Raw genomic sequence first — 26,861 nt, 5'->3', positions numbered from 1 at the left:
AACAACAGATAGATTATCTTACAGGAAATCAGAAGATAGCTAATTACAAAACCACTTCAACAAAACATTAGAAAGAACAGAGTCAAGAGATAAAGTTATTTTTATATAGATTTGAATTTAAAGATATAAATAGGGGGTCATTATTTTTTGTGATTTCTAAATCTGCTCAGAACTCCTTGTCTCAATTCCAAATTCATGTCTTCAAGAATGAGGAGCAGAAGTTTATTTTTAAGCTGCAAATAAATTTGAACCATTTGGTTTTAGAAACAATGCTCAAGAAAACAGAATAAATGTCACAATAACAATAATAATAACCCTAAAATTGCCAGACTGTACAACAGTATAATTCTGAAAAGTATACTTTCAGTAGACAAATCCATAGATTATTAACACAACAGTAATAAAAATATCCTTACAACAGTACAGTCACCTTAATAGATGCCAGTATATTTTATTTCACATAAACAGAAGAATACACTAATCACTTCCAGAAGGTAGAGTGTGTGTTTAATAGCACATGGGCGTATTATTGTTTGTTTGTATTTGCCAAAACAGCAAGCAGTAATCTGCACTATGAAAGACTAGGTTCTCACAGTATTAGTTAATGGCAAGTGAAGTGTGTCCCAGATCCAGAAGAACTTGAACCTGCATCTTTAGTCCAACTTTCAACTTCAGTCAAAGCAGCAGCAGAAAGAGAGAAGTGTGCACCAAATGAATGGAAGAAAAAAATATAACTGGAAAATACTAGCAAGAGGAATTCAAATGCCAAAATTGAAATTTCATGCACATAAAGACTTCTGCACTCTTTAACAATTCCATAGCATATCTCAGGCAAAACACTGCAACAATTGTTCAGCAACTCCTCTCCTTTCCTTTTCTAACTACACTTGTTTAGTTAGAGTTTACATCACTTGCTGAAGATACAACACTAATTAAGAACATTGAAAACACTGAAAAGACTAAATAAAATTAAGCAATGATACCAGATCCGGACTTTACAAAAAAAATGACACTTCTAATCAATCAGGTTAAAGATCTGATATCTTTAACTGAAAATATTAATCAGTTCACTAGTCTTTCAGAAGAGAAACTGACACACACAGTTCTTTTTAACATTTATTAGGGACAAAATCATCACAATGTAATCTGAGTGATTTTTAGGGTGTTTTTTTTTTTTTTTTTTTGTTTTGTTTTGTTTTGTTTTTTTGTTAATATACTTTCACCCTTACCTAGGGAGCATCAGTATTTTCCACATACTGCAACCTTCTGGTTCAGTGACAGACAAAATTCATTGTGTTGTAGTGCAGAAATCTTACCGTATATACGAGCAGCAGTGGCTTGTAAACTTTGTAATAATTCCTTGTTCGAACGCGAAGCAGCAGAATGAATGATATCAATCAGCTGATTTGAAAGCTCAGGATTTCTCATGCCAAGCAGAGCAAGTTGCTGAGGTAAGCCAGCCAACCAACGAGATAAAACTTTACTTCGGCTTCTAAAGAAAGAGGGAAAATTAGTTGAGAAAAAAAGACATATCCTCTCTAGTCTTCACTCTAAGTAGAATTTCTGTTAAGCATAATTAAATTACAATCAATTGCAATATTGTGATTTATGATTTGCTTAGAATATTTCAGCAAAAAAGTCTGAGCACACCAGAGCACTAATAGAGGTTATGAAAAAAACCCACCACATACACACTTTTTTGAGCCGTAACTTTTGCACTACAGAATTTTAAGTCTTTCAGAAAGTATTTGTGTGACCTGACGGTATGCTGGCAAACTAGCTTTTCCATTCTGTCATATTTAATAATTATGTGCAAAATTAAAAATTAATGATTTTACTACACTCTGAATAGTACTTAATTATCAATCAAACTACAACTCTTTATACCTGAGGCTTTCAAATTCAGTTCTACCTTTGCTGACATCTTGTTCTGTAGTTCAGACATATCTTAAAGCAGAACAAAAAACTAATCTTAGAAGTATAATTTCAAAGTGCAGTTTTATAGTTAACACAAGAACTAAGGTAAGGATTCCTGAATTCTATTTACAGCTTTGCCACTGAGTTTCTATGATACTCAGGCAAATTACTTCAAACATGGCTCTCCTATAGCTGATTATGAAAAAAACAAAAAAAACCAAAAATGTACACTCAAGAGATATGGTACGATATTATTCATGATGCAAATAGGTTGGCATCTATTGCAACCCCTAGCTCCTTTTTTAGCATTGTTGTTGCTTAGCAAGAACAGATGCACAGGTTTATTCTGCCTCAGATGCAAACTTCAGAATATATTTATAGAAACTTTGTGCAGCTTCGCTTGGCCAACCTCAAGCCTCAACAGGTCTCTCTGAACTGAGGCTCTAGCCATCAGTGCATCATCTATTCCTTCTATCTTAGCACTATCTACAAATTGGCTGAGTGTACATTTTTCATGACACAGACCACTGACTAAAGACTGCACAATACTAGCCTCAGCATCAGTCCTTACTCATTACTGGATGCCAAACAGATGGCAAGTCAGCGACTACTATCATTTGATCCCAGTCAACTTTCAACACGTTTTTCTGCCTGTAGTTAGCCCCAAATTCCTCAATTTCAAAGTGAGAATTCTGTGGAACACAGCATCAGAAAACTGTACCTAACTAAGCATTTTATGTACAACACTTGTCCACCCAGCCACTTATTCATCATAGAAGGCAATCGCATTGGTAAAGCATGATTTGCTTTTACACTCATGCTAACTCATTCCTGATTGTCTGGTCCTTTGTTTCAAAATGGATTCCAGGAGGAAGGGCTGCATGATCTCTCCACAGGCTGAGTCACGGCTAATCAGGCTAAAGTCCCCCACATGCTCTTTTCTTTATGCTGGGTTTACACTAGTCTTTTTCCAGTCATGAAGTACCTCCCCCAATAGCCATGACTTCATTGGTGACAAGTGATAGCCTTACCTTAACATCGGTCAGTTTTTTCAGCACCTTCCAGGTACACCCTGCATATACATCTGGCCCACAAATTTCAACACATCCAGTTAATATAAAACTCCACTCTCTAAATACAAAGAGTTTTTTTTTTTTGGGGGGGGGGGAAGGGGAGAAACGAAAGAAAAATTGGAGGTTCTAAAATACACAAGCATACAGCTTGAGAATGCTCAAGCAGACAGAAGATAATCCCACATGCAAGGTTTACATTTTTGGTTTAAGTGAGTAAAAAGCCACCTGAAGTCTAAGAATCCTTAAGGCCTAAGATCCACATCTTAGGAACACACATATAAAACTTTAGTGCCCCATCCATATCAATTCTGCTCCAAATCTTCCTCCTCTGTTCTTCCAGAAAGCTATTCCAGCCCCTGCTGTTTGATTGTGAGAAACCTTCTTCTAGCTCCCAGCTTAAGTTAGAAATAGTCAATTTGTCCACTTATACTTTAAACGGTTGTGGCAACAGCCCTTTTAAGATCTTATTTGTCTTCCTGGAATGCCTATCCTTTTGTATTGGCTTTACCCAAAGCATCAGGCAACCATACCTCTGATGTGCCTTAGCCAATTTAAACACAAGTGGGATGAATCCTATGTTCAGGTTCTTCCTGCAGCCTTTACAGTTTGTGATTTCCTGGGCATAAGTAACTACAAATAAGGTAATATGAACGAGGTATCAAATGGCCTTATTCAAAGATAGTACTACTTTCACATAGCTACTAGTACTACAGTTTGTTACCTTTAAAAATTAAGTTCCCTTTTATTTTTCCCCACAGCCCTACCACAGAGGCAACATACAGACAGAAAAAGAATAGAGAAGGACAACTATGACAACTATTTCCAATGGACTGGCTAAAGTTCACAGAGAAAAAAAAGCTCAGCAATAGACTGGGAGGAAAGTCTTAAAATCCTCAGGATCTCAGGATGCTGCTTTCTTTAGCACCGTTTTTATGCATTTGTCATTTGAGGTAATAAATTTCTCAGGTAGCACCATACCAAATTCAACACAGTCTACATTTACCTTGTATTTACATCTATTGTCTCCTCAGAGAGGACAATAGTCAGACTTCCATTGTATCTCACTGTACACATTACCATTCTCAATAGATAGGCCATTTTTTAATCTAAATCCAGATTATATTATCTGACTTTAGTGGTAACAATCAAATTCTTAGTATTTGCATTTTTCATGCCAGATCTCTCAAGCCTCTTGCAATAAAATTTACCCAACCCTCCTCTTCTGAGCTGATTTGACAGCATTCAACTCAGTTTTCTTTCCAGCACTAACATGTTTTGTTTCCATATCTGAAGACACACTTTCTCAGTTCTGAATGGAGGCAGGGTTGATAAGACTGATCTGTATTTAAGGATTTTACATAGCTGGAACCAGATGACTTGGCTGAAAAGCATCTTCTGGAAAATTTAAGACTTGGAAACAGTTTTGACAGATCTTATGATGAAAAAACTATAGATAGCACAGCAACATAAGAGAAGATCATTCTCTACCTAAAGCAAGATGAGCATCTAATACATGCGTGAAACTGGGAACCCAAAAGGACTAAAACATATCTCCTTAAACCTAGTCTCTTTAGAGTCACATATCCAAATAATCACAGAATCATATAATCAGTAAGGTTGGAAGGGATCTGAAGATCATCTAGCCCAACCTCCCTGCTCAGCAGGGCCACCTAGAGCACGTTAGACAGGGTTGCATCCAGGTAGGCTTTGAATATCTATTTCCAGAAAAGGAGACTCCACAACCTCTCTGGGCAACCTGTTCCAGTGTAGAAGTAAAATACCTTTTTTTTTTTTTTTTTTTTTTTTTTAATTAAGAAATTAAACATGAAAGGCTAGCTGTATACTAATAGAACCACCAAAGATTCTAACTTACAAGTCCATAATTTCAGGTTGGAGGAATTTACAGCTATAGCTGTACAATGCTGAGACAGCTAGGAAGGACAATCACACAATTGTAACAACAAGCTTGCAGCAGTATACTTCAATTTAGATCTCTAAGTCATTAATATTTAGCTAGCTAGTGCTTATGTAAGAAAAAAAGACACCTAAGCATAATCTCACAATGTCAAATACCTCACAGAAAACCTAAATTTCAGAACCTTCACATTTAAATGACATGACTGACACACCAGTTTCCACAATGAAGTTTTAGAACATCTATGCAGAAATTCAGTTTTCTAAACTTGGGAAATAAATATGTAATGTTGAAATGAAAAAATAAAACACACAGGTTTTTACCTGATTCTCTGAGTCCTCAAATCTTCTTTTTGGTAAACTCTGCTAAAAAATTTCAAAAGCAATGTACGAACAGGAAAGACAAGATGCCTTTGCTGGTATAGTGTATATACTGCTTTTATCAAGGGTTCTGTTGCCACTAGAGAGAAAACACACACAAAAGATCCAAAATTTAAGAAGTGCTTATCTTCTGATTATATACATATGCACACATGCACGCACACACACATACAAATATATGATCTATATCTGTGATCATCTAGAATTATCTCCACAGAGAAGTACAAAAACATCTTGATGTAACTACTGGATAAAGTTTTAAATCATTAAGACAACACATTGTTGTGCAGCTTATGAAAGAACCACACAAAGAGACAATGTCTAAGCTTTCTAAAAACAAGGTAGCACGTAGGTTTGCAAGGTAGCCGAAAACTAATGAAGTCTTATTTTTCGTAAGTGGAAAGTAACTGGAGTGTTCTATTTGCTTTCTCCCTAAAGCAGTAACTATATTCACCCTCATAACCTCACATTAATCTTTTTCTTTAGTCTTTACCTATACTCCCCCTAACCTCATGGTCACAATGCCTTCAGTTCTTTCTATATTCATCTTGTTCCCCACTTACACACCAGCCTTAACCACTTTCCACATCTCTGAATTACCAGGTTACTCCAAATCATGTTTGCAGACTAACCAAATAGAATCACACACTGAAAGGCCAGTGGCAAGCCAATACAAAAACCTGCTAATCTTGCACTGCAGCCTTTTCTTCTCTGAAGCTCTAGCCAATTCTGTGTTATCATGAGACTTAACTATGGAACACGTTTGACAGTTCTATCCTCCTGTTAAGGCTGGCTACAATTTGCCAGCAAGTTCCTAACTTATAGTAAAAGGAGAAGCAAACAGTCTAAACATCACATTTTATTCAAAAGACAGACTGTGATACTGGAAATAAAAAAAAAAAAAAAACATAAAGGGCATTGGCCTCCACCAAAATTATCTCAATATTGCTTGCCCAAGAAATTCTTTGCTGTCAAAACATGCATATATAGCAGTGATCAGTTCTTTCCATTGTCTTCATAATCCAAAACTAGAAAACTTATGTCTTTCCATTCCAATGTACAAAGCAGCCTTAGTAAATTGTATGTTCGAAATCAGGCACAATTACAAGAAGTTCCACACTGAACAGAGCTACACAGATGTGATCTTTTTTGCAAGAGGCAGATCAGTAATGACAATACGCTATACTACAAGTGATTACAGACCCATTTCAGGGGCTGGTCCTATCATCAGGGAAAATATTTAAGTTACCATATAGGGATTTTCACTTTAAGACTGTATTTATACAAATGAATAAATAAGCATATGTACCAGAATGGTCATACTCAAGTATAAAGCACAGAGGTATTTAGAAGCTGAAATCTAGCAAACTTGATGCAGTAAATATTAGAAATGGATTTTAATTAAGGCAAGTCATTTTTATCGCATTAAGAACATTAGCTTATTCATTTTAATTTCAGATACTCATCAGATAAAGTACTATCAGGTAAAGTAGATCCTACTATTTAACTTTTTTTTTGCATGAACTTAAATTTAAAAATAGAAGTTATTTTAAAAGGCATTATTAAAAAGCAGTATTTACAAAGTCCACTTTGTACAGCCTTCCAAGATGTAACCAATGTCCTAAAGTCTTTTTAATCTGTTTAATCAGCACATGGCAACTTTCCTCCTCTGGTTACTCAAAGAAAAGTTACCCAAATGACAACTAGCAGGTAAGCTGCTGCTATAGTCACACATGGGAGAAGCAAGAAAGAAGCAGACTTGCTAGTTAAAGAGAGCAAATCCAGAGTTTGATCTTAAACAATGGAGAGGAATCTTCAGAGGTTGGAGTTCAAAGATTCTGCTACACAGTTAGAGTAAACAGTGTACATTTCACCAAAGTATAAAAACCCACAAAATAGACAATATTGAAAAAAGGACTGGAAATAGATGACCATACTTAGATGAAACAATGATCAGGAGGTTGACTGTGGTTTTATTTAATTCTCTAATTTGATTTCCATTCTATCATAAAAAAAATATTTTAGTGGCTGTTTTTTTTTCCTTCAGAAGAGCATATAAAAGAAAAAAAACAACAACTTTCCCTTTAAGGTCCTTAATCTCAATTTAAAATACATTTTAACATACAGTTGTATCTTGAGTAAGTATCAATTTTTGCAGTATCATCTTGCACAACACGGTTCAGAATTTCTAGAGCACCAAGCCTGACAAAGGAGAAAAGCTTTCTTTACATTTCTTCTACATCTAGGAAACAAAGCTTGTGCCAACTTCCTCTCAGGCTTTTAATGCTATGTGAGGATGATGTTGATGAGATAGATTGTTCACACAAAGATGCAGACTCCCAAGGTAAACAAAAGGGTTTCCTATTTTCAGTGAAATTCCTAAATTTTTGCAGGATCAGCAGACAGATCCACACATATTGACCTTTTGGAAGTTCACTGAATCTTTTTTAGCTCATTTAGTTTACTTCTGTATTCCTGAGGAAAGTTATTGCACTAAAACGGCCACTTTGCTTAGAAAATACTAGATATTGTCCTGTATCTAGCAAAGTCTGGTAGACTAAACAAAACCAATGTTTCATTATCAGGAAAAGTATGAAATGTCCAATTTAACAGCCTAACAATTGTCAGGAGAGTACCTTTCTGAACAGATACTCTTCTGCTTTAGATTAGTTGATGAGGGAGAGTCCAGAGTCCAAGAATTAGCTATTACTTGCCTTCAACAGGAAGCTAATTTTAGAATATAGGTAAGAATGATTAGTTATTATCTTTGTTGTGAAGGAGATAGGAACGGATGGATTCCTAATTAAAAGGAACTTGGAAGGAGATGCGCTAACCGCCAAAATATATTTGAGGGATCATTTGACATCTTTTCATCTTGCAATACAATGAAATCTGCTGCTAAGGGCAAAGTATTTTCTATAAATTGTACTTGGCTACTCAGCTGTGGATTTCACTTCTACTACACCAGCAAAACACAGCAGACCTCTGCCACCTTTAGACTTCCTGGAAAATTCTTTTCTTTAAGACAACCTATATCAATTAACTGAAAAGACATATCAAACAAGGTTTTATCTGCAATACAATCAAGCAGTACGTGAAAAGTCACACAAAACCAAAACCAACCTGTACTGGTCCTACATGTCACAACTGGAAATACGTTTTCCCTTGGAAAAGAACTTAAATCAAACATCTTGGAAAATATTCTCCAGCAGCTTTCATCAGCACTACCTTGGCATTTCATGCCATCACAGAACTAGAATGGTCAAACATTACTAAAGCAACGCATTACACAAGCTGCAGTAATGATTTTAAATAAGGAGTGGAATGTTAAAATACAATCAGTAGGACATAAAGTTACATGACTTTTTTACCCCGAGAAAAGAAAACTTTGCCTTCTCATACATAAAAGCTTCTAAAAAAGTAAAAACAGGTGCAGAAATATACTAATACTTTGCATATCAACAGTACGAATCTAACACCAATCCTTTAAAAATCAAGCAATTTTCAATGCCAAGTACAAGGATATAACCATGAAATTCAATTTACCTCTACAGACAAAATACATTTATGAAGTAATTGAGGATGTAAGATAAATCGACATGAAAACATCAGAATAACTTAAGCACTTTGTCAGTGCGAATATTTAATTTTTTTAGAAACTGTTTACATCTTACCTTTGTTTTGCTGTATTTGCATTAATCTCCAAGTAACACCAAGCAATCTGTTCACCTGCTTGCTATTCAATCTGCTGCCATCCTGAAGAGTATCTGTCACAAATTTCCTTATCATATCTAGCCAACCAGAATCCATCTGCAGTGTTGAAGCACTTGCCAGTGAAACCATTATGTCACACAAGGTTAAGTTCAGTAAAAGATGATCTACATTGTTTGAGGATGTCATACAATACTTGTTGCTACGGAAAATAAAGAGAAAATTTTAAAACAACTTTGTACGTCAAATATCTTGCTATTTTGGTAGAAATCATACTATACAGGATTTTTAATTTATTTTAAGGTTTTTGGCACAATGAAGGGAAAAGAATATGGTTTAATTATTGAAAATCAGGAAATCAGAGCTCTGTAAAATCATCAGTAAACTTTTATACATTGTCAAGTGTTGTGATTAAAGCTTAACTAGGAGTTAAGAGATTAAAATATGGACTGATTTTCAGGGCTTTGCACATAAAATGCTAAAATCATTTTAGGAATGCTACCATATCGTTTGGTTTGCTTTTAGGTCATTTAGCTATTAAAACAATTTTTAAAGTTATGTGTATCATTTCAAATTAAGAAATTAGAATTTCATTCAGTAAACAGAACATTTTTTGCAGTTTCCAAAACAAAGCATTGCATTCTAAAACTGATTCAATATTCTGAACCTCTACTTCCCCTCTTTCTTTGGTCAAAATTATTTGATGATGTCTAATCTGGTGACAGATTTCCAGCACTGGTACTCATATTTGTGACAATACTTTTGCTACTCAATTTACATTTTTAACCAAACTATTTACAATAGTAGCAGACTATTCTTCATAAACCACCATGACAATTTCTCATTCTACCAAAAAAAATGTTTAGTTACCATCCAAGAATCTTTGACTATGGCAAGCTTCCAGGTTATTTCTCAAGATGTGGAAAGTTCTCTTGTTTAGAGTGGGAGCAACAACAGAAGTTCTAAATTGCACCTCTCTGGCTGGTTACTCATATTTGACATTTCTACACTGGCCTAGCAGCACTTCTAGGTGACTGAACCAGGAAAAGGAACTCCAGGAAATGGCTTCAACTACATACTCTACTGAAATGACTGCTTCGTTTCAGTCTCTCCTTCATCTGTTCTTCCATGAAGAATACTGTCACATGACAACAGGAAGCACCATGAACGAAGAAATCCATTTATGTATGGAATTATGTACTGGTAAGAAGGGGGGAAAAAAAGGGGGGTGGGGGGGAAAAAGCAACTATTTACAGAATGGTTGAGGTTGGAAGGGACCTCTGGAGATCATCTAGTCCAACCTGCCTGCTCAAGCAGAGTCATCTACAGCACATTAGACAGGATAGCATCCAGGTGGGTTTTGAGTATCTCCAGAGAAGGAGACTCTGCAACCTTTCTGGGCAACCTGGTCCAGTTCCACTCTCACAGTAAAGAAGTCTTCCCTTAAATTCAAGTGAAACTTCCGGTGTTTCACTTTGTGTCCATTGCCTCTTGTCCTGTCACCTGCAAAACCAGAAAGAGTCCAGCCCCATCCCCTTGGCACCCTCCCTTCAGGTACTTGTACACATTTATAAGATCCCCTCTCAGTCTCCCCTTCCCTTCCCCAGGCTAAATAGGCTCAGCTCTTGCAGCCTTTCCTCATAAGAAAGATGTTCCAGTTCTCTGATCATCTTTGTAGCCCTATGCTGGACCCTCTCCAGTAGTTCTTATATTCATAGCATCAAGCTAAGTTTTCAGAAGTCCAGAAGTAATATTCAAAATAAAAAATAATCTCAAACATTATTTCTTCGGTGTCTAACAATATATTGATTTTAAAATACAAGAGTGGCAGTATATAAGAGCAGAGTGGAGAAGGATTAATACAATATAGTCAGGGTGGTATCTATAAAGACAAGAAAGATGGCTGAATTGCCTAACTATTAATTCTGAGATTTTCAGCTTCAAGGAAAGGAGCTCAGGTAAAAACCTGAAAGAGCAGGACATTTTTTATTTTAGGAACTTAATGGATATGACTTAGTTAAGTGCTTTCATTTCAGCTAACAACTACGCTTTACCTCTAACCTATGTGCCCTTCCAGGAGGGAAAAAATGCAACTTGAATTATCAAACAGGATTTCAACCACAAATATATGTGCACCACTGAGGCCCCTTAGTGAAGAAAGAGCTTCCACTATTATAAGCTCAATTTGCAATGATCCAGGTAGCAGGTATTTGAAACCAAGGCAGACACTCATTGATTCATACTGTATATATGCTAGTGTTTTACATGAACTGCAGTGCTAGACAAGGACTCCAGAAGAGACCTTTTATGAATACTGTCTCATACCTGGAAATTCTAAATCAGCGCCTGCCTGGGAGCTGAGAGGAGACAATGTGCTACCAGCCTGTATCAGAACAAAATTCTTGCTCCCACCCTGCCAAGGAGTTCAATAGTGAAGAAGAATGCAAGAGTTTGGCTTCTCCTTTCCCAGTACTGGCCATGAAGAATAGGCACAACATGACTCCTCTCCCCTCCTAGCTGTATTCATCCAGTCCTCTAATACAACTATAAAAGAGCAGATGAAGGTGAAGAAACAGGCTTTAATTATGTTTTGATGTAATTTAGCAGTAAGCTAAAGAAAGCATCCAGAAACATGAGAACAGTCAGACTACCACATATCACCAATAAGCAACAGGCAAAACATAAGTTTAAAAACAGTATTCCAGATCAACTGTTCAATAAAATATTTTCATTTTTCTCGGAGAGTGTTTTGATTTCTCCTGGAGGATATTCAGAGGACTTCTCATACAATGTTTTTAAAAGTAGAATTGAAACTCCTTAATTCAGTAACACTGCTATCACATAAAAACTTCTCCACAGACTTTTAAATATACAATTAAAAAAAGTTCTCTTTAACATTAAAGGCCTGATACTGGATAAGGCATCTGACTCATACATACTATCTCACTTATTTTGTGAAATCAAAAGCTGTAACATGACATTGTTTTTAGTCTTACCCTTTGCATGAATCTTTCTTTTTGTGCTTGACTGTTTCTTGTAAAGAATAAGGAAAATGACGCATGAAGTGGTGCTTGAAATCAACAAGGTAATTCATTCGAAGCCATAGTTCCTATTAAGAAAAGCATGTGATACACAGAAAACATGGTAGTAAATTAAATAAAATACATCAATGTAATCATCTTCCAAAGTCCATTACTAAAATTAATGGACAACAGAAATTTTGGCTTCTGTTTGCAAGCTTCTGTATGTATTTCTTTTCAGATGCAATGGTGTTGTCTTATACACAAACTGAAGGATCCATAAGACAATGAAGAACAATTACAATGTAAATCAGGACTGAACATTTAATCCAGGACCAGCACATATTAACATGGATATACGTATTAAGGCAAATGAATTACAGGTGTGAATTGAAAGTGCTTTTACATTAATTTATCAGAGTACATAAACTTGTAACCTGACACCACCTTCACCTTTACCACCATTTACATCCTTATAGCTCAAAACCCACTGACAAAATATTTTCCAGTAGCAAAGCCATCCTTACAGAATAACAGGTTCTCTTGGCTTCTTTTGCCTTTTTTTTTTTTTTAATTCTGATTTTTACACTCATAGGCACTCTTTAGCAAGCTGTCCCTCAAAAAAAAAAAAAAAAGCCCGTGTTATCAAGTTGATTATGAAGAACTTTTTTTTGATATTCTCATACATTAAAAAAGGCATTAAACTATTTAAAATATTATGTGCCCACTAAAGATATTCAAAGTCATTTTCCAAAGTGTCTCTATTAACCTCTTTGATCTTAAGAAATTCTTTCTCAAATTCCCATACTAGGCAAGTACTAAGTAATGCTTCCACTTCCAAAATAATGCTTCTACTTCCAAAATGACTCATTTGAATGCATATAATCTATAAAGACAACTAAGGAACAGACAAGATGAAATTATGAAATGTGACCTCATCAAAAACAAAAAAAATGGTTTAAGGTCACATGGAAAAATCTCAAGACAAAAGGTCAAAATTTTAAGTCTAGACCCAAAATGGCTTTTTAATGATGACCAATCACCATGATATCCCCATACATACTGTAAGATCATCATTGCAAAGGAAAGTAATAATAGATTGATTGCCAGAAAATAAAAAGCAGCTTAACATTTTGATATCAGATTCTCTAAGTAGCATATAGTATTAAAAAGTAGCATATAGTATTATAAAAATTAGTATACTTAACATAATGACAATTTCTGCAAAGTTCGCCTGATTTTTTCAAAGTCAGTATCTTTATTACAATATTAGATTAAAACTAACTTAGATTAACAGTTTTTAAAGTTATTTTCAGTCATAGGTACACTTGAAATGGGTTTTCAAGTTATTATAGATGACTTTATCATGTCCTTTGCCAAAAAAACGCTCACAGTAACAGGATGTATAATAATGTTATTCTGGTTCAAAATAATTTTGATTTTCAAGCCCTCAGTATGGCAAAAAAATTTATATGAACATAGTACAGAGTGTTATAAATGTGTGTATATATACACATATATGTATACACACAGAGTGTCCAACTTTTCAACCAACAAAGGCCACAACATCTCTTACAGAGGTACTCAAGGGTCATATACCATGAATCCTGTTCACCACACAATAAAAATGTAGTCAAGCCCTGTCACAAAAGATGACATCTTGACTCAGAAGCGCTCCTTTCAGATACCTTATGGCTAAGGGCAACAACCCTGCAGAAACCCAGAAAGGCTAGCAGACAGCAGTCTGCCCCAGGCTGTCTACAAGGCTAACAGCCTGCTTTCTCCTTGCTTCCAAGAAGGTTTGAAGAAATAGTGAGTAGGAAAATGAATACAGTTTAAGTGCTTTGTTCAGAGATGCCAAATCCACCCCTTAGATCGTACGTGCTCCATAACTCTCGTGTAACATACTGATTATACAAACATTTTTCAGGTATTATTATTCTACACGTAGATCTTGTAAAAGCTATTATTTACACAAATCCATCTTGGATGCATTCCTCTGTTCATGATTCAAGCAAAAGGGAATTTCAGCAAAGAAATCTACAGTCCTATACACAGATAGGAAAGAAAAGCTGTCAAGATATTTTTCCAACTACCATCAACACTCAAACTGCAAAGATGACAATACTCTTGCCAATTTGCAAACCTTTGGAAGACCAGGAAGAGTTGCCAAAAAGAATGAAGTAATTTGTCAAGAAATTTCAAGAATACTTTTCAAAATTCTTATTGAGGCTTTAATTCTATGGCTTCAAATACTAACCACAACATAACAATGCAGATTCAACAAAGCAGTTACAGGATCTCATACTACATTTGTTGCTTACCTTTTCAAGATCTTGGTTCTAGTGTCTGGGTTTTTCTTTTTTTTTTTTCCTCACCTGTAAAACTTTTCAACTTATAGAAACAAGGAAGAAACACCTCCATACCACACTTTCTCAAAATTTATATTCTATAGAGTATTTAGGAGACAGACATTCTCACAGAACGCTCCTCTTCTCCAAAATCTCTTTCAGTCTCAAAAGCTTTCATGTTGCAGTATGCCAAGGATGCCTTGAGGCTACTGGTGAACTTGTATTTTACTCAAAGCCTAGGCTTTTTCCTCTCTTTTTCCTATTAAAATACTTCCAACATTTCCATCACATCCGTCAACAAATCACTAATTTCTGATCAAAACAAAAACGAACTCCAACAATTATGCCAAAGATCACTTCTCCCTTACCATTTTGTATGTTTCATCATGTCGCTTTGTGAGCTTCCATAATAAATGTATTATACTAAGCACTTGCTGCATAAGCTGCTGAGATTCTGATTCCAAAAGATTTCCAAGGATGGGAGCTGATTGTGCAGGAAATGCTTCAATCCAGCACTCAATCAGTAATGGAATTATCATCTCAATAAAACTTTTTAAATTTTCAGCAGAGGACAGGCCTTTTTCTGCACTGTCCATTACACTTGCCAGAGACCTAAATGACAAAAGCAGGGAGAAGAAAAACAGAAAAAAAAGGGGGGGAAGAAAAAGGGTATATCATTAAAATCAGATAATAATAATAAAGTACCACCTTTTTAAGTACATTGAAATTTGTATTTTAATATGTATATGTTAATAAGGAAAAACAGGAGTTAAGAACTTTAATAAACCTGCTCCCAAGTCTCCCTGCAAGTTTGTGTGCTTCTATAACTTATTAACAGATTTCAATACTTCTCTCCCCATTGTTAAATGTAAAGTCTATACAAATGGAGAAATCTGCATTATCATATTGCCTTTAAGCAACAGGCAAGACTTCACTGTGCTCAGCACAACACTATGAAGTAGTTTATGTAAGATTCAAGTTCCATGAAGAAAAGAAAAATAATGAAAATAACTACAAAGTACTGTCAAACATATGCGGTTTATTAGAGATGGTCAATAACGATCTCCAGCTATAAATATAATAAAAAAACATTCTGCAAAAATGTAACTTCAGTTCTTATTTTGATGGTTAATTTGAATACTCTTGAGAGGAAACTGTTAGAAAACCATTTAAATGGTCTGATTGTAAAGTTTAAAATTATCAAAAAATTAAGTTATACCTAAAACTAAGAATATGTATCTTCCAGAAAACACGAATATTCAAGATCTTTTTTCCTCAGAATTCTTTTCACTTCTGTCCCAAAAGCAGACAAATGAAAAAAAGTCTGCCCCTGGATAAATTCAAGCAATTGTTGAGAAATTCAGTAACAGCACATGCATAAACTCACAGCAAACCCAGATTTCACATGTATGTTTTAAGATGCTGCCGTAAAGAAAGTAATTCCTGAAGAACTCCTGCTATTTTAAAAGTAAAATAAGCTTTCAAAAGGGCTCCCAGACAACAAAATAGCAATTTCAAAGTATGTTCAGTTTTTGAGAGAAATATTGGCCTAAAATAAACAATAACTTCAACTTTTCCTAACTCACAGTAAAGAATTATCATTATAAAACTAAATTCCTAGGATACACAAAAAAAAATTAATATGCCAGATCTCCTGTAAAACTCATTCCTGTTCCAGTGATGATCTCTAGAAAGCGGTTTCTCCTTACATATACACCAAACATGAGTTCCAAAAAACAGTTTGTTTTTTTTATACATGTAGAAAAGTTGTTTATAAAAATTATTTCATACTGGATTAGAGAGGTCAAGCAGTTTTTCTTGATCATCCTGTCATGTCACAAATTATCCCATTAGTTATACTATTCTATAAAGTTACATTTCCCTTGTTGCTGCAATTTACCTGTATCAGAATAAAATTTTCTATCTAGTTGAAACTGATACCTTATAAGAAATACTTATTCAAAATGAAACCCAAATTTTAATAAACACAGACCTTAAAAGAAGCAGGGAAAGGATATGTACAAAAAAAGTTGGCAACAAAGGCAAGATCTGAAAGAGAATTTTAGATCTCCAGCACAGAACAAAAAGGACAAGCAGAAACAGTACAGTCACATCAGGTCACCCCGTAGACATCTTAATTTTTTAAAATTCAGCACTGATTAACAGCCGCAAAGGATGTATGAAATTAAGTTTATTTGGCTTATTTTAAGATACTTTTATGTATCTTAAGTGATCATCTTGACTAATGACAATGAACTCATAATATTGAGACATTTAAGAATGGACTCATCTGCTGTCTGTGGATATCAATCAAACAGCTGACATGATTGCTTTATGTCCCTTTTATATACACTACAGACGAACAGGCACTCCAAGGGACAACCGATCACAGCCTAAGACTTCAGATGAACTATCCACTGAAGATACCACTTTCTTTCAAAGATTATAAAGAGACTTTAGGATACACAACTCTAGATTAGACATTTAACTCTGTGATCTACTGACAAGGTAGACAGACACATCTTTCAGTTAAAATCATACTGAATCCTAACAAGCCACAGGACAAGCAAATTGATACCAAGACCAAGAATTTCACTGAAGAAGTTACTGTCCTGTAGATGTAAACACCATGACAAGATTACATACTAAACTGAGATTCTGAAATGTCAGTATTAGCTAAAACAGTTCTGAAGTAGTATTTTTTAAAATCATTTATCTGAAAATACCACCTAACATTATAGCAGTGCTCTGGAATTAGAGCAACCTACTTCTGGAGTATGAAAAAATCACCCCATTAAACAGTGAATGGTAGACAAAACTTGAGAAGTTGGCAAACACCTGAAAATTCCTACAAAATTATAATGAATGCCCTGAAACACAACAAGGCATATTATCTTCACATTGGGATGCGGTATTGATGGGAGCTGTAAGAGCTCCATTTAACTGTGTACATAGCCCCTTAAGCTGACATTTTTCTTGAAGTGCTGATAGTCTTATAAAATGGGAGCAAACAAAAAAAAAAAAAAAACCCTTGTGTAACATATATAGGCAACTCAACAAGCAAGAAGACAACATAAGTTCAGCACAGGAAAGTCAAGGAAGTGTAGAAGAAACAGAATATCAGGAAACAGCTGTCTACTGCTTAAAATAGAAGTCATTTGAATTTAGGAAGTGCTTATGGCTTTTGGAGCCTAAATCAGGATACTGTCCTCCTCTTCTTTTTGTGAATATCATCACTTGCAGCAGAAAAACACTCAGTATCCAACATGAACTGAACTTTCCATTTCTATCCGAGGCACAGGTCAAACTACATATATCATTATGCTTTGTCTTCCACTTTCTCTCACTCTTCTCCAGTCTTCTCTGCAGGTTCATTTTGTTCTTTTCTTGGTAGCAATGGATGCTGTAATATTTCTCTTCAGCTCCACTCCCAGTTCAGAAAAGATCACACACCTCAGTATCACGGTATTCGAGTTGTGAAGGCTTTCCTTTTTCCACATCTGAAGAAAATTTGATGCAAAAAGCAGCATGTCAGATATCAGCACATAAGGCAGCAGGAATATTCCAGTAATTTCCTAATTCACTGTAATCTTTAATTGACATACAGTAGAAAGACCTAGCACACATTAGAAGAAAAAAAAAGTCTTAAAATTTGTATCTTTGACCCAACCACTGTTCTAAGCTCAGAACAAAACTGCATGGATTCTGAAAATCCCTTTCTGTAATCACTGAAGTTACATACAAGGTGCAACCCTTACCTGAAGAACTTGCAAGATTAAAAATAGTGTAAGTGTATCTGTTTGCAATCCTATTTTTTAAAAGACGAAGTTGAAACTTACTTGCAGTATTAGCAATGAGCCCTTTTACTATCAATACATACACACTGAAATTATTCACTTACATTTTGGTCCACTCACATTACCTACAATTAGTCAAGTCCTAACTGTATAACTTTTTTAAGCATATACACACACACACACACACACACACACACAGTTGAGATTTTGAGGATCTCCAAAAAGTCTGTGATGCTCTTAGAAGACCTCCAAAGAATGTTACAGATTTTCTGCGCCTCTCATTAGAAGACATTTTTGTCCTTGAAGCAACAGCCACAGCAGAGGCCCAGGAACAACTATAAAGGCCAGAGCTGGGATTGGAATACAAAGAATTAAACATCTTTAGCTTACTAGACAGGATTTCAGAGTGAAGGGCTTCATGCTGTAGATATCTTTTCCTTATTTTTTGTGTAGATACAGAAACCACCACACTAACTTCCACTCTTAAAATGCAGTAAATATCCAGTAAAACAAGCTGTACTGCCTCCTTGTACAAAATGAATATAATCAAACAATAAAATGAGAACATTCTAGTACCTTGCATGAATGTCCCTTCTCTTTCCATTCTTCTCTTCTGCTGGCATCAGTTTTCTTTGTGAATCTTGCCTTGGCTTCTCGCAATGTTTCCTTCTACTCTTCCGGCTCCTCCTCATGCTTGCAAAAGCCTTTTTATAACCACAGGCAAATCACTGGCTATTTCACTGAAATCTACTGCTCCTCAGAAAAAGGTGTTACCATTCAGGTAACACCAGATGTAAACTTCAATCTTTCCCAGACCTCTGATAGAAGGCATCTTCATCTCCAACAGGGAATGGCATATCACACACTGTTTATCATTCAATGCACAATACTAAAGTCCTCTCATACACAGTGGTCCCTAATCGTCTGTTAGTTGAATTTGGTAAAACTGCTTTATATCCGTTATTCAGTCTCCTCCAGCAATAAAACAAACACTGTGGTCTCTCTCAAACTAATTGAAATCCTTGGATTAAAAGCCCTGTGAAAGGCTAAAGAGCATTTTTGCTTTTCAAGTAGTTCACTTCTACTATTACTACATGAGTGATATCTGTAGTAATGCATATGTATGGGGATGCCAACGTTCAAAGGGTGTTATAACAAGGAAGTGTTTCCCCTCCACCCTCCAGTTTGAAGGATGAGTGAATCAAGAGAGAAAGAGAAACAAAGATGGTTAGTTATTTCCCTCAAAAGTTCAACTCAGATCTATTTAATTACTTAAAAAGATTAAGCACACAAGCTTATTCCACAGTTTTTGTAACAATGCTTTTTTTCCATATTCATCAACATTTCTCAAAAGAGATCTTTTATCCATAGTGAAGGTAAAAATTTGTGAACTGATTAAAAATATCTAGAATTGGAAATTCAGCAGAATTCCAATCCAGTAAGATGCCTCTCATCATACTGTCCTTTTTACAAACAAGCTATAGTCAGACAAAGAAATTCAATTGTTTCTAAAATTACAATTGATTCTGAAGGTAAAAGCACAAAGCTTCAGGCAAGTTCATTATTTGGGCATCAAAAAAAAACAGCCACAACAATCTCAGTCAACTGATGTTTCAACGTTGCATCCAACTGTAAACACAGTGTTAAAAACACACTTCCTTTTAGCATAGGGAAATTTGCCTTCTTGCTCCCTATGTGTATTTGATACGCTGTAATAATCTGTAGTATTTAATTTGAAATACAAATACTACTAAAAAGTTATCCTTCCAAAAAGTTATTACAAATTGCATAAATATAGCTTTTACTTAATAATGAGATAGCGCAGTTATCTGCTTAGTATTTCTGTATCTTCAAGCCATTGCTGTAAAATAGCTCATTACACTAAATGTTCTATAATACAGCTAACAAAGACTCCCAGGACAAAAACGAAATACCTGTCTTCAATAGCAAACCACAGTTTAATATTAATCATAAATATGCAGTTGACACTATAAATCTTTCTCACCTCAGTCTAAATGATGAGTTGATCTTTGGTCGTAAGCCACCATTTTCATACAGCTGTATGTGCTGCTGACTATTTGCATGGACCTTCCAGCTGATACATACTGGGTTCCTCACAAAATGAGGGCTATCCTTTTGTTCTTGAAGCCCTTCATCTTCTAATTCACTAGATCCATCTACTACTGCCTGGAGGAACTTCTTGAGCCTGGTAAGTACAGCCAGCCTCCACTGCTGAGAAGTTACTCTGCGATTCGGGTTAACAGACAGCATCCAGGAGAGTTTCTCCCTGCTTTTCATTCTTTTTGACAGTTGCTGGTGAGAAATAAGCTCTACAAAATTCTTCAATAACATACTACTGCGGTCTGTTAGAAGAGCTGGGTACTGTTCCAACAAAACATCCAAGACTTTCAATGAATCTTCCTGGATTCCCTCACTGATATGAGTCATGGCACTGGAGAGGTGGGCACTTACCAAAGGGAAAAATGGAGTAATCTGTTCAGCTCTTATTTTTGAAGCCAAGAATTGAAGCAGGTAAACAGCCGCTCTTCTAACACCAGAATCTTTGTCTGTAAACACAGCTGCCACTTCACTTATTATACTTGAAAGGTGTGCATCAATTACAAATGGATATTGAGATAGAAGATCTTTGAGCCCAAGAAGAGCATTCTGCTTAACCCCAGCATTATAGTGATGCATCTGTGACAGCAGATCCTGTAAGAAAAGGAACATATGTATATATTTGATATCATTATTACATTAAATGTTCCAACTGCTCCATCTATTTTCTAGCATACTTTCTCAGATGCGCAAAAATACAGTCTAACGGTGTGATCTTTAGCAGTGTAGTAAGTTCAGAACAAATATAATACTCATTCAAAGCATAATAATGAACAAATCATCAAAATTAAGTTATAGAAACAGTGACACACCATGACTTGTCCTTCAGGTAATCAGAAACCCCTCAATCTTCAATGTATATACTACCCTACCAACTTAACAGAGGCACGAGAAAAAGTCCTCTCTCATTTTTCAGAAGTAGAACTATGAAACCTCAGTCTCAACAACTCTCCAACTTAAGCAGAGAGTTGCAAGAGGGAAAAGGTAAAGAGAGGAGAGCAGCAATTATATGTAAATTACATGTAAAAACTTAGAAAAACATATCATTTTAGGGGGCCTATTTTTTAAAACCCTGTTCTCAAGTTATGATCCATGATAAAATAGAATGTTAAAAATATATGCTACAATGTGTAACTTCAGTTTTTCCAGTGCTGATAACCCTTGCCTTAGGTTCTACGTTGGTCAAGAAATTTAAATAATTAAATCCATGGGTCAGCTTACTGTCAAGGACAGAAGGGCTGTATTCAAATACTCTTTTTTTTTTTTTTTTACAATTTTTTAAAATCATTTTTCCCCAAAATATAACATAATAAACCTAGGTAAATAAAATGTCATTATCTGTCATTTCAGAAAAATACCGACAAGGTATACCTTTATGTTAAGTTTTCTATTTTGTGTAGGAAATATTCCATCGTCTTTGAGTTGTTCAGGAATTTGTATGGCCTTGGTCTTGAAAGTGGTATCAGTTGCATTTTCTAGTTTAGGCTTCTTTTTCCCAACTTTTAATTTCACTTTCTGGAAGTCTTCTTGGTGTTTCCTTTTTTTAGTCATTCTGATTCTCTGCAAAAAGATATTCAGAAACTTAATTAGATTAAATACACTACCAATACTTTCTCTACCAAGAGCAGCATGCTTCTATTGCAGGCTACTGTTTTTATGCTTTTCTTCTGTGCATAAACTATTGTCCATTTTTCAGACAAGATGCTAGGCTACAAAGTTTAATCTAGTATAGCTGCTCTTCTAGTGTCCAGAAAACATTTTGCTGTTCCTTTATGTCCACCTTTGCTCTGAAAACTGCTTTATTGAAAAAAAAAAACAAAAATAAAAAAAAACTTTACCTTCTTAGTAATTTTTTTTTAAACTTATTCTGATAGAAGAATTGAAGGCAATACTTACAAGCAGCTTTTTATATACTTGAGCCTTGTTGCACCAAATGAGCTCAGTGAACTGTTTTGTTCCACTTGTACATTGTTTACCAACTCAGCCAATAATAACACACAGTCTGCACAGGTAAAATAATAAGTCTAGTCAGACCTTCACTGATAATAGCAATATATAAGAAACTCAAAAAATAAAATAACAGAAAAAAGCCCTGTACTATATTCTCAAAGTCCAGATTGCATTTAGAATAATAATTAGAAAGAAGGGGAAAAGAGAGGTTAAAATAGACAAAGCTGAAAAAAAAGGCTGAAAAACTAACTCATATTTAGTAAGACCTAAGAAATAAGGTAGCATAAATATCTGTACTTAGCTGAAGCCATGCAGATATACTAGAATAGACATACAATTACCAAAATAAAAATCCACAACTCAATTTCTGAACCATCTATTAGGTTTAATGTAGCTGTACTGAAAAAGTACTCATAGTTCTACTAGATCATAGAAAACAAGTTCCTTTATTTTAGCTTGTTTCCCTCTAATCCTCATACTTCTAAATGCAATCATAACAAACTCTAGAAGCTGATGTCACAATACTCAATACCATGTACCAATACCATGTGCATAGATTTCTGTTAAATAAAATGTTGAATCCACAATCTGATGACTGGTGTAAGTGGTAGTAGAAACTACGTAGAATTTTAAAGCAGGGTGGAATGGGGTTGGGGACACGCAAGCACAAAGTCAGCATGATGTTCTGGTTCAACATCTCACAACTTTCCAACAATAAAAGGTCATTTACACAGCTGGAAAGCAGAATACGTCTAGGTATCTTTGTACACAGTGTATATATAGTCAGCTTCAGAGGTTTACCCTGTCAGGTTCATAAGCCTTTCATTTTTTCACTGAAAGGGCATCTCTCTTCTGAACTACTCTCCAGCTAACTCATTTCACACATGTGAACTATGTGTAAATGTTGGAAACACAAGGTCCAAAATTTAAAAGGCAAACTAAAAAAAAAGAAATAACATAGCTGACTAAACCCAGAAACTTCTAAATAAAATATGCAAACACTGAATCTGCTTATGGTGGATAATGACATCACTCACTTTAGAAGATAAGTCTACAACTGATTTCCCTCATAGACTTCAAGTTTAAGATTGTGGTCTATTACAATATTTCATATACACATCATCAGGATAATCATTCTTAAGTAATGCTTTAAATCCAACTTGTCAGCTTCCATTCTTTGAATTATTTGAAATTAAACTGACTTGACAGACATTTGACTACAACTTAATTTCTGCTTGAAACATGCTTGCTCAAAACAGCTCTATTTAAGATCACTTTAAGTAAATAACCTATTTACTGAAAAACCTTTAAAAATTATTGGGCTTTGGTTCCTAAATAAAAAGGTCCTTTAATGTCTAAATATAACTACTACATTTTAATGAACTTTTGATTTTTACCTTATCCATCTTTTCTAAATGAACTGTAATGAGATTTTCATCATTTGATTACAAGACACACAGAAACAGCTAAGCTTTTATCATTATTTCTATTTACAAAGCTTGCTTTTACAGAGATATTTAAAAATATCTCAGCTACAAGATAAAGAGTTTGGCCTCCAATTGGCATTAACTTCATTACAATTTACACACACATATGCACACACTTATCTGAAGAAAGCCATTTTAAAAAATACATATAAAATATACCTTCTCCTATTAAGGCAAAGAACCACAGTCTACCTTGCACTGCATACTTTGGAAGTTATTGAAAATGTTAACCCATCCATTTCCATTTCACAAATACCATGCCAAATCTGAGTTAAAAAAAAGGGTTACAAAACCAGAGCCACGAGAACACCAACATGTCTACATAACAAAGCAGTAAACAAAGCTGTATATAATTTATGAAATTAAAGGAGTTTTTTTGAATCAGTTTGTCTAACAAATGCCTCTTGACTTTAACCATCTTTTCAAATGGTCTTGCTCCTACAGTCAAGCTAAGTGCACTTAACAGTTTCTACACTAACATGTACTATAATCCAAAATATTAAAATAATCTCAAATTAGTAATGGTTTCCTTAATACATAAAGTTGTACGCTGCACTTTTCAGAAGCTGTTTCAGGTGCTATTCAACCATCCTTGCAGCAGGCTTAAGGAACAAAAAAAAGCCCAAAGGAGCAACTGTTTCATCTGTAATTCACTTGCTTACATTTTTGACTCAGTATCCTCAGGGATACTGCCAGTATAGTTTCAAGCTCAATCTACCACGAAAATCCTGAGAAATTAGAAGAAGATGTAATAGCTCTAAGACCTCTCCTCTGATAATATTTGTTCATATGCAAACTTTCTTCCAGTAAAACTCATTCACTTATGACTTTATCAGACTCCCACAATGGACAGGGGACAGCATATTCCCATTCATCATAAAGCCTAATAACAAAAATTACACGAGTCAAAGCATTATGTAACAAATACCATACTCCAAAGCCAAAACTCTATTAAAAGTCGAGCCGATAGCAACTCCCGTGTATCTAGGCAGCTAAGTAATCTTCATTAGCGTTTCAGGACATCTTCTGGCTTGCCTTTGGGGCACAGGCTTTCCTCTGCTCAATTTTAGTTATTCTATAAAACGTTTAAATAAAGCTTGTTAGTGCCTGCCTGGTGCTCACGATCCTCAGGGAAACGCCTGGATTTCTGCTCCGACAGACCCGGCCCGCGGTGCTTCCGTGCGTGAGGTCCCGAAAGAAGAGCGGCAGCAACTCCGTTGCGCAAAACGGCAGAGCTCTCGGGCCCGGCGAGGAGCTTGCTCTTCGCGAGCGGCAAGCGAGACAGTGGCAACAGCGGGGGAATGCCACGGGACGCGCGGGAGCACAGCACCCGGGGACAGCGGGAACAGCCCAGGCAAGGCAGCAGCTCGTCCCGGGGCGGGGGCGGCGGACGACGCCCAGCGCCCAGGGGCCGAGGCCCGCTGCCCTCCTGAGACCCGCGGGTGCACCCGCAGCTGTGCTCGCGCTTCCCGCCGCCCTGCGCAGGAGCGTGCACGAAGGGGGTGGGTCACACAAAAGGCGGCCGCCGGCGAAGGACAGGGCGAGACCAGGAGCCTCCAGCCGCGCGCCTCGGCGGGAAGGGGCAGGGCCGCTGGCGTCTCCTCCCGCGGCGGGAAGGACGCCGCCGCAGCCCCGCGCGCGCCGACCACGGCCACTCACCAACCACGCGGCGATACCCCTTCCGCCCCCGGGAACGAGCCCGGAAATCTCGCCCCACGTGACAGGCCTGCACCAACGAGCGCTGCCCATGGGGAAGAGCGCCCTTCTTCCCGCTCCTTTCTGTCTGAAGCGCCGGCGCCACCTAGCGGGGTGGAGCGCCGCGCCGCGCCGCGCCGCGCCGCGCGGCGGCTTCCGCCGGCCGCCGCTGTGCTGGGCGCCTTCCGTGGCGCGGCTGCACCCGCAGGCGGCGGGGCTCCTCATCCCTAGGGCGGAGCTCTCGGTGAAAAGGGAAAAAACCGCAAACGTAAACGTTAACCTAATTTCCAACAGAAACTGCAACTCTAGACTCAACATTTGAAAGTAAGAGACAAAAAAAGCACAGGTTTTACTCACGTTAAGAGGTGTCACAGTATTAGAGTGCCAGCCGTTCTCACTCTGCCTTTTTGAACTGGTGGGCACTAGTGCAAGTTTAGCTTTTATTAACATTTTTTAACAGCTGAGCATTTAGCCAGAAATATACCTTTATTAGAGTTCCACTTTTAGTTTCACTTGCACAGGTATAGAATGCTCAATCCTGTAAAATTCAGAGGTGTTGCTAACTGCCTAATTGCAGTTCCAGGGAACCAACACAAAAAAACACATGAAAGCCATTTTTACGAGTACTGGAGGACTACACTAAATACCCTTTAGGCTGAGCACTGCTTTTTGTCTTTAGTAACTTATTCGAGTAAAAGGAAAAAAATCACTCCTTTTATTCTTATAAATATATTTTTATTTTTCAGAACATCTCCTTTTGAGGCATTTCCTCCATTCTACTTTCCCTGACAAGAGTAGACTGAAAATAGTACTGCTCCATTTTGCACTTTCAGTCGAGATTATAAATTGCTTAATTAGTGCAGAGTTGTTAAGCTGGTGATCTCTCAATTATCAGTGTTAATTACAGTAGAAGATTGTGAAGGAAAAGAATGTTTTTCAGAAGTATTGCAGTCTTCATTGCTAGTTTGGTCGTGGCTTATAGGCATTTCTCCCCTTTTTGCAGTAAGGTGTCTTCACTGTACTAGTGAAGACTCCTTTGGTTTATTTTCCTCACTCTACTCTCCTAAGATCCATATTCTTCTATGATAAAAATTATTTACAAATGTAGTGATCTGTCAAATAAATGAACACAAATTATATTCCTTTATATATACATATACATACATACATATATATATTAAAAAGTGTGTCTATATATAAAGTATTCTATTATCAAACAGATGAGCCATGACAGTTATCCTTGCTAAGATGAAGTATTTAATATTTTTAGTATGAGACATATTTTGTAGGATTCCTCTTCAAAGGGGATTCACATTCTCCAGGAGTACCTCAATAGGTTTGTTTTTTGGCTACTATCAGCTTCATCACACATCCAGAGATACATTTTCTGCTCTGAAGCCTGGTAAAACTTCAAGACAGAAGAAGCTGCTTTTGCAAGGAACTAACT

The 26,861-nt window shown here is 36.3% G+C and overlaps 1 protein-coding gene across 3 annotated transcripts in view; it reads right to left on the bottom strand.

Annotated features, from left to right (window-relative positions):
- TEX10 (testis expressed 10) overlaps positions 1–25,413 on the bottom strand; it is a 59,911-nt gene extending 34,498 nt beyond the window's left edge. Inside the window, exons 1-9 of one of the 3 annotated variants that reach the window (XM_062569733.1) lie at positions 24,831–25,122; positions 21,654–21,842; positions 20,637–20,876; positions 20,170–20,546; positions 14,736–14,979; positions 11,993–12,105; positions 8,960–9,198; positions 5,229–5,364; positions 1,317–1,492 (exon numbers count right to left, since the gene is read on the bottom strand). In XM_062569733.1, coding sequence (XP_062425717.1) covers positions 1,317–1,492; positions 5,229–5,364; positions 8,960–9,198; positions 11,993–12,105; positions 14,736–14,979; positions 20,170–20,546; positions 20,637–20,876; positions 21,654–21,833 — 1,705 coding nt within the window. In that variant the 5' untranslated portion in view covers positions 21,834–21,842; positions 24,831–25,122. Of the gene's footprint in view, positions 1–1,316; positions 1,493–5,228; positions 5,365–8,959; positions 9,199–11,992; positions 12,106–14,735; positions 14,980–20,169; positions 20,877–21,653; positions 21,843–24,830; positions 25,123–25,378 lie in introns of those variants that run through there. The other 2 variants (XM_062569732.1, XM_062569731.1) reach the window with 2 other exon arrangements.
- Positions 25,414–26,861: the final 1,448 nt, after the last annotated feature.

The sequence above is a fragment of the Rhea pennata genome, chromosome 2 (genome assembly GCF_028389875.1).
Source record: "Rhea pennata isolate bPtePen1 chromosome 2, bPtePen1.pri, whole genome shotgun sequence".
NCBI lineage: Eukaryota > Metazoa > Chordata > Aves > Rheiformes > Rheidae > Rhea > Rhea pennata.
The sequence above is the reverse complement of the archived record's forward strand: the minus strand, read 5'-3'. Positions and strand labels throughout refer to the sequence as shown.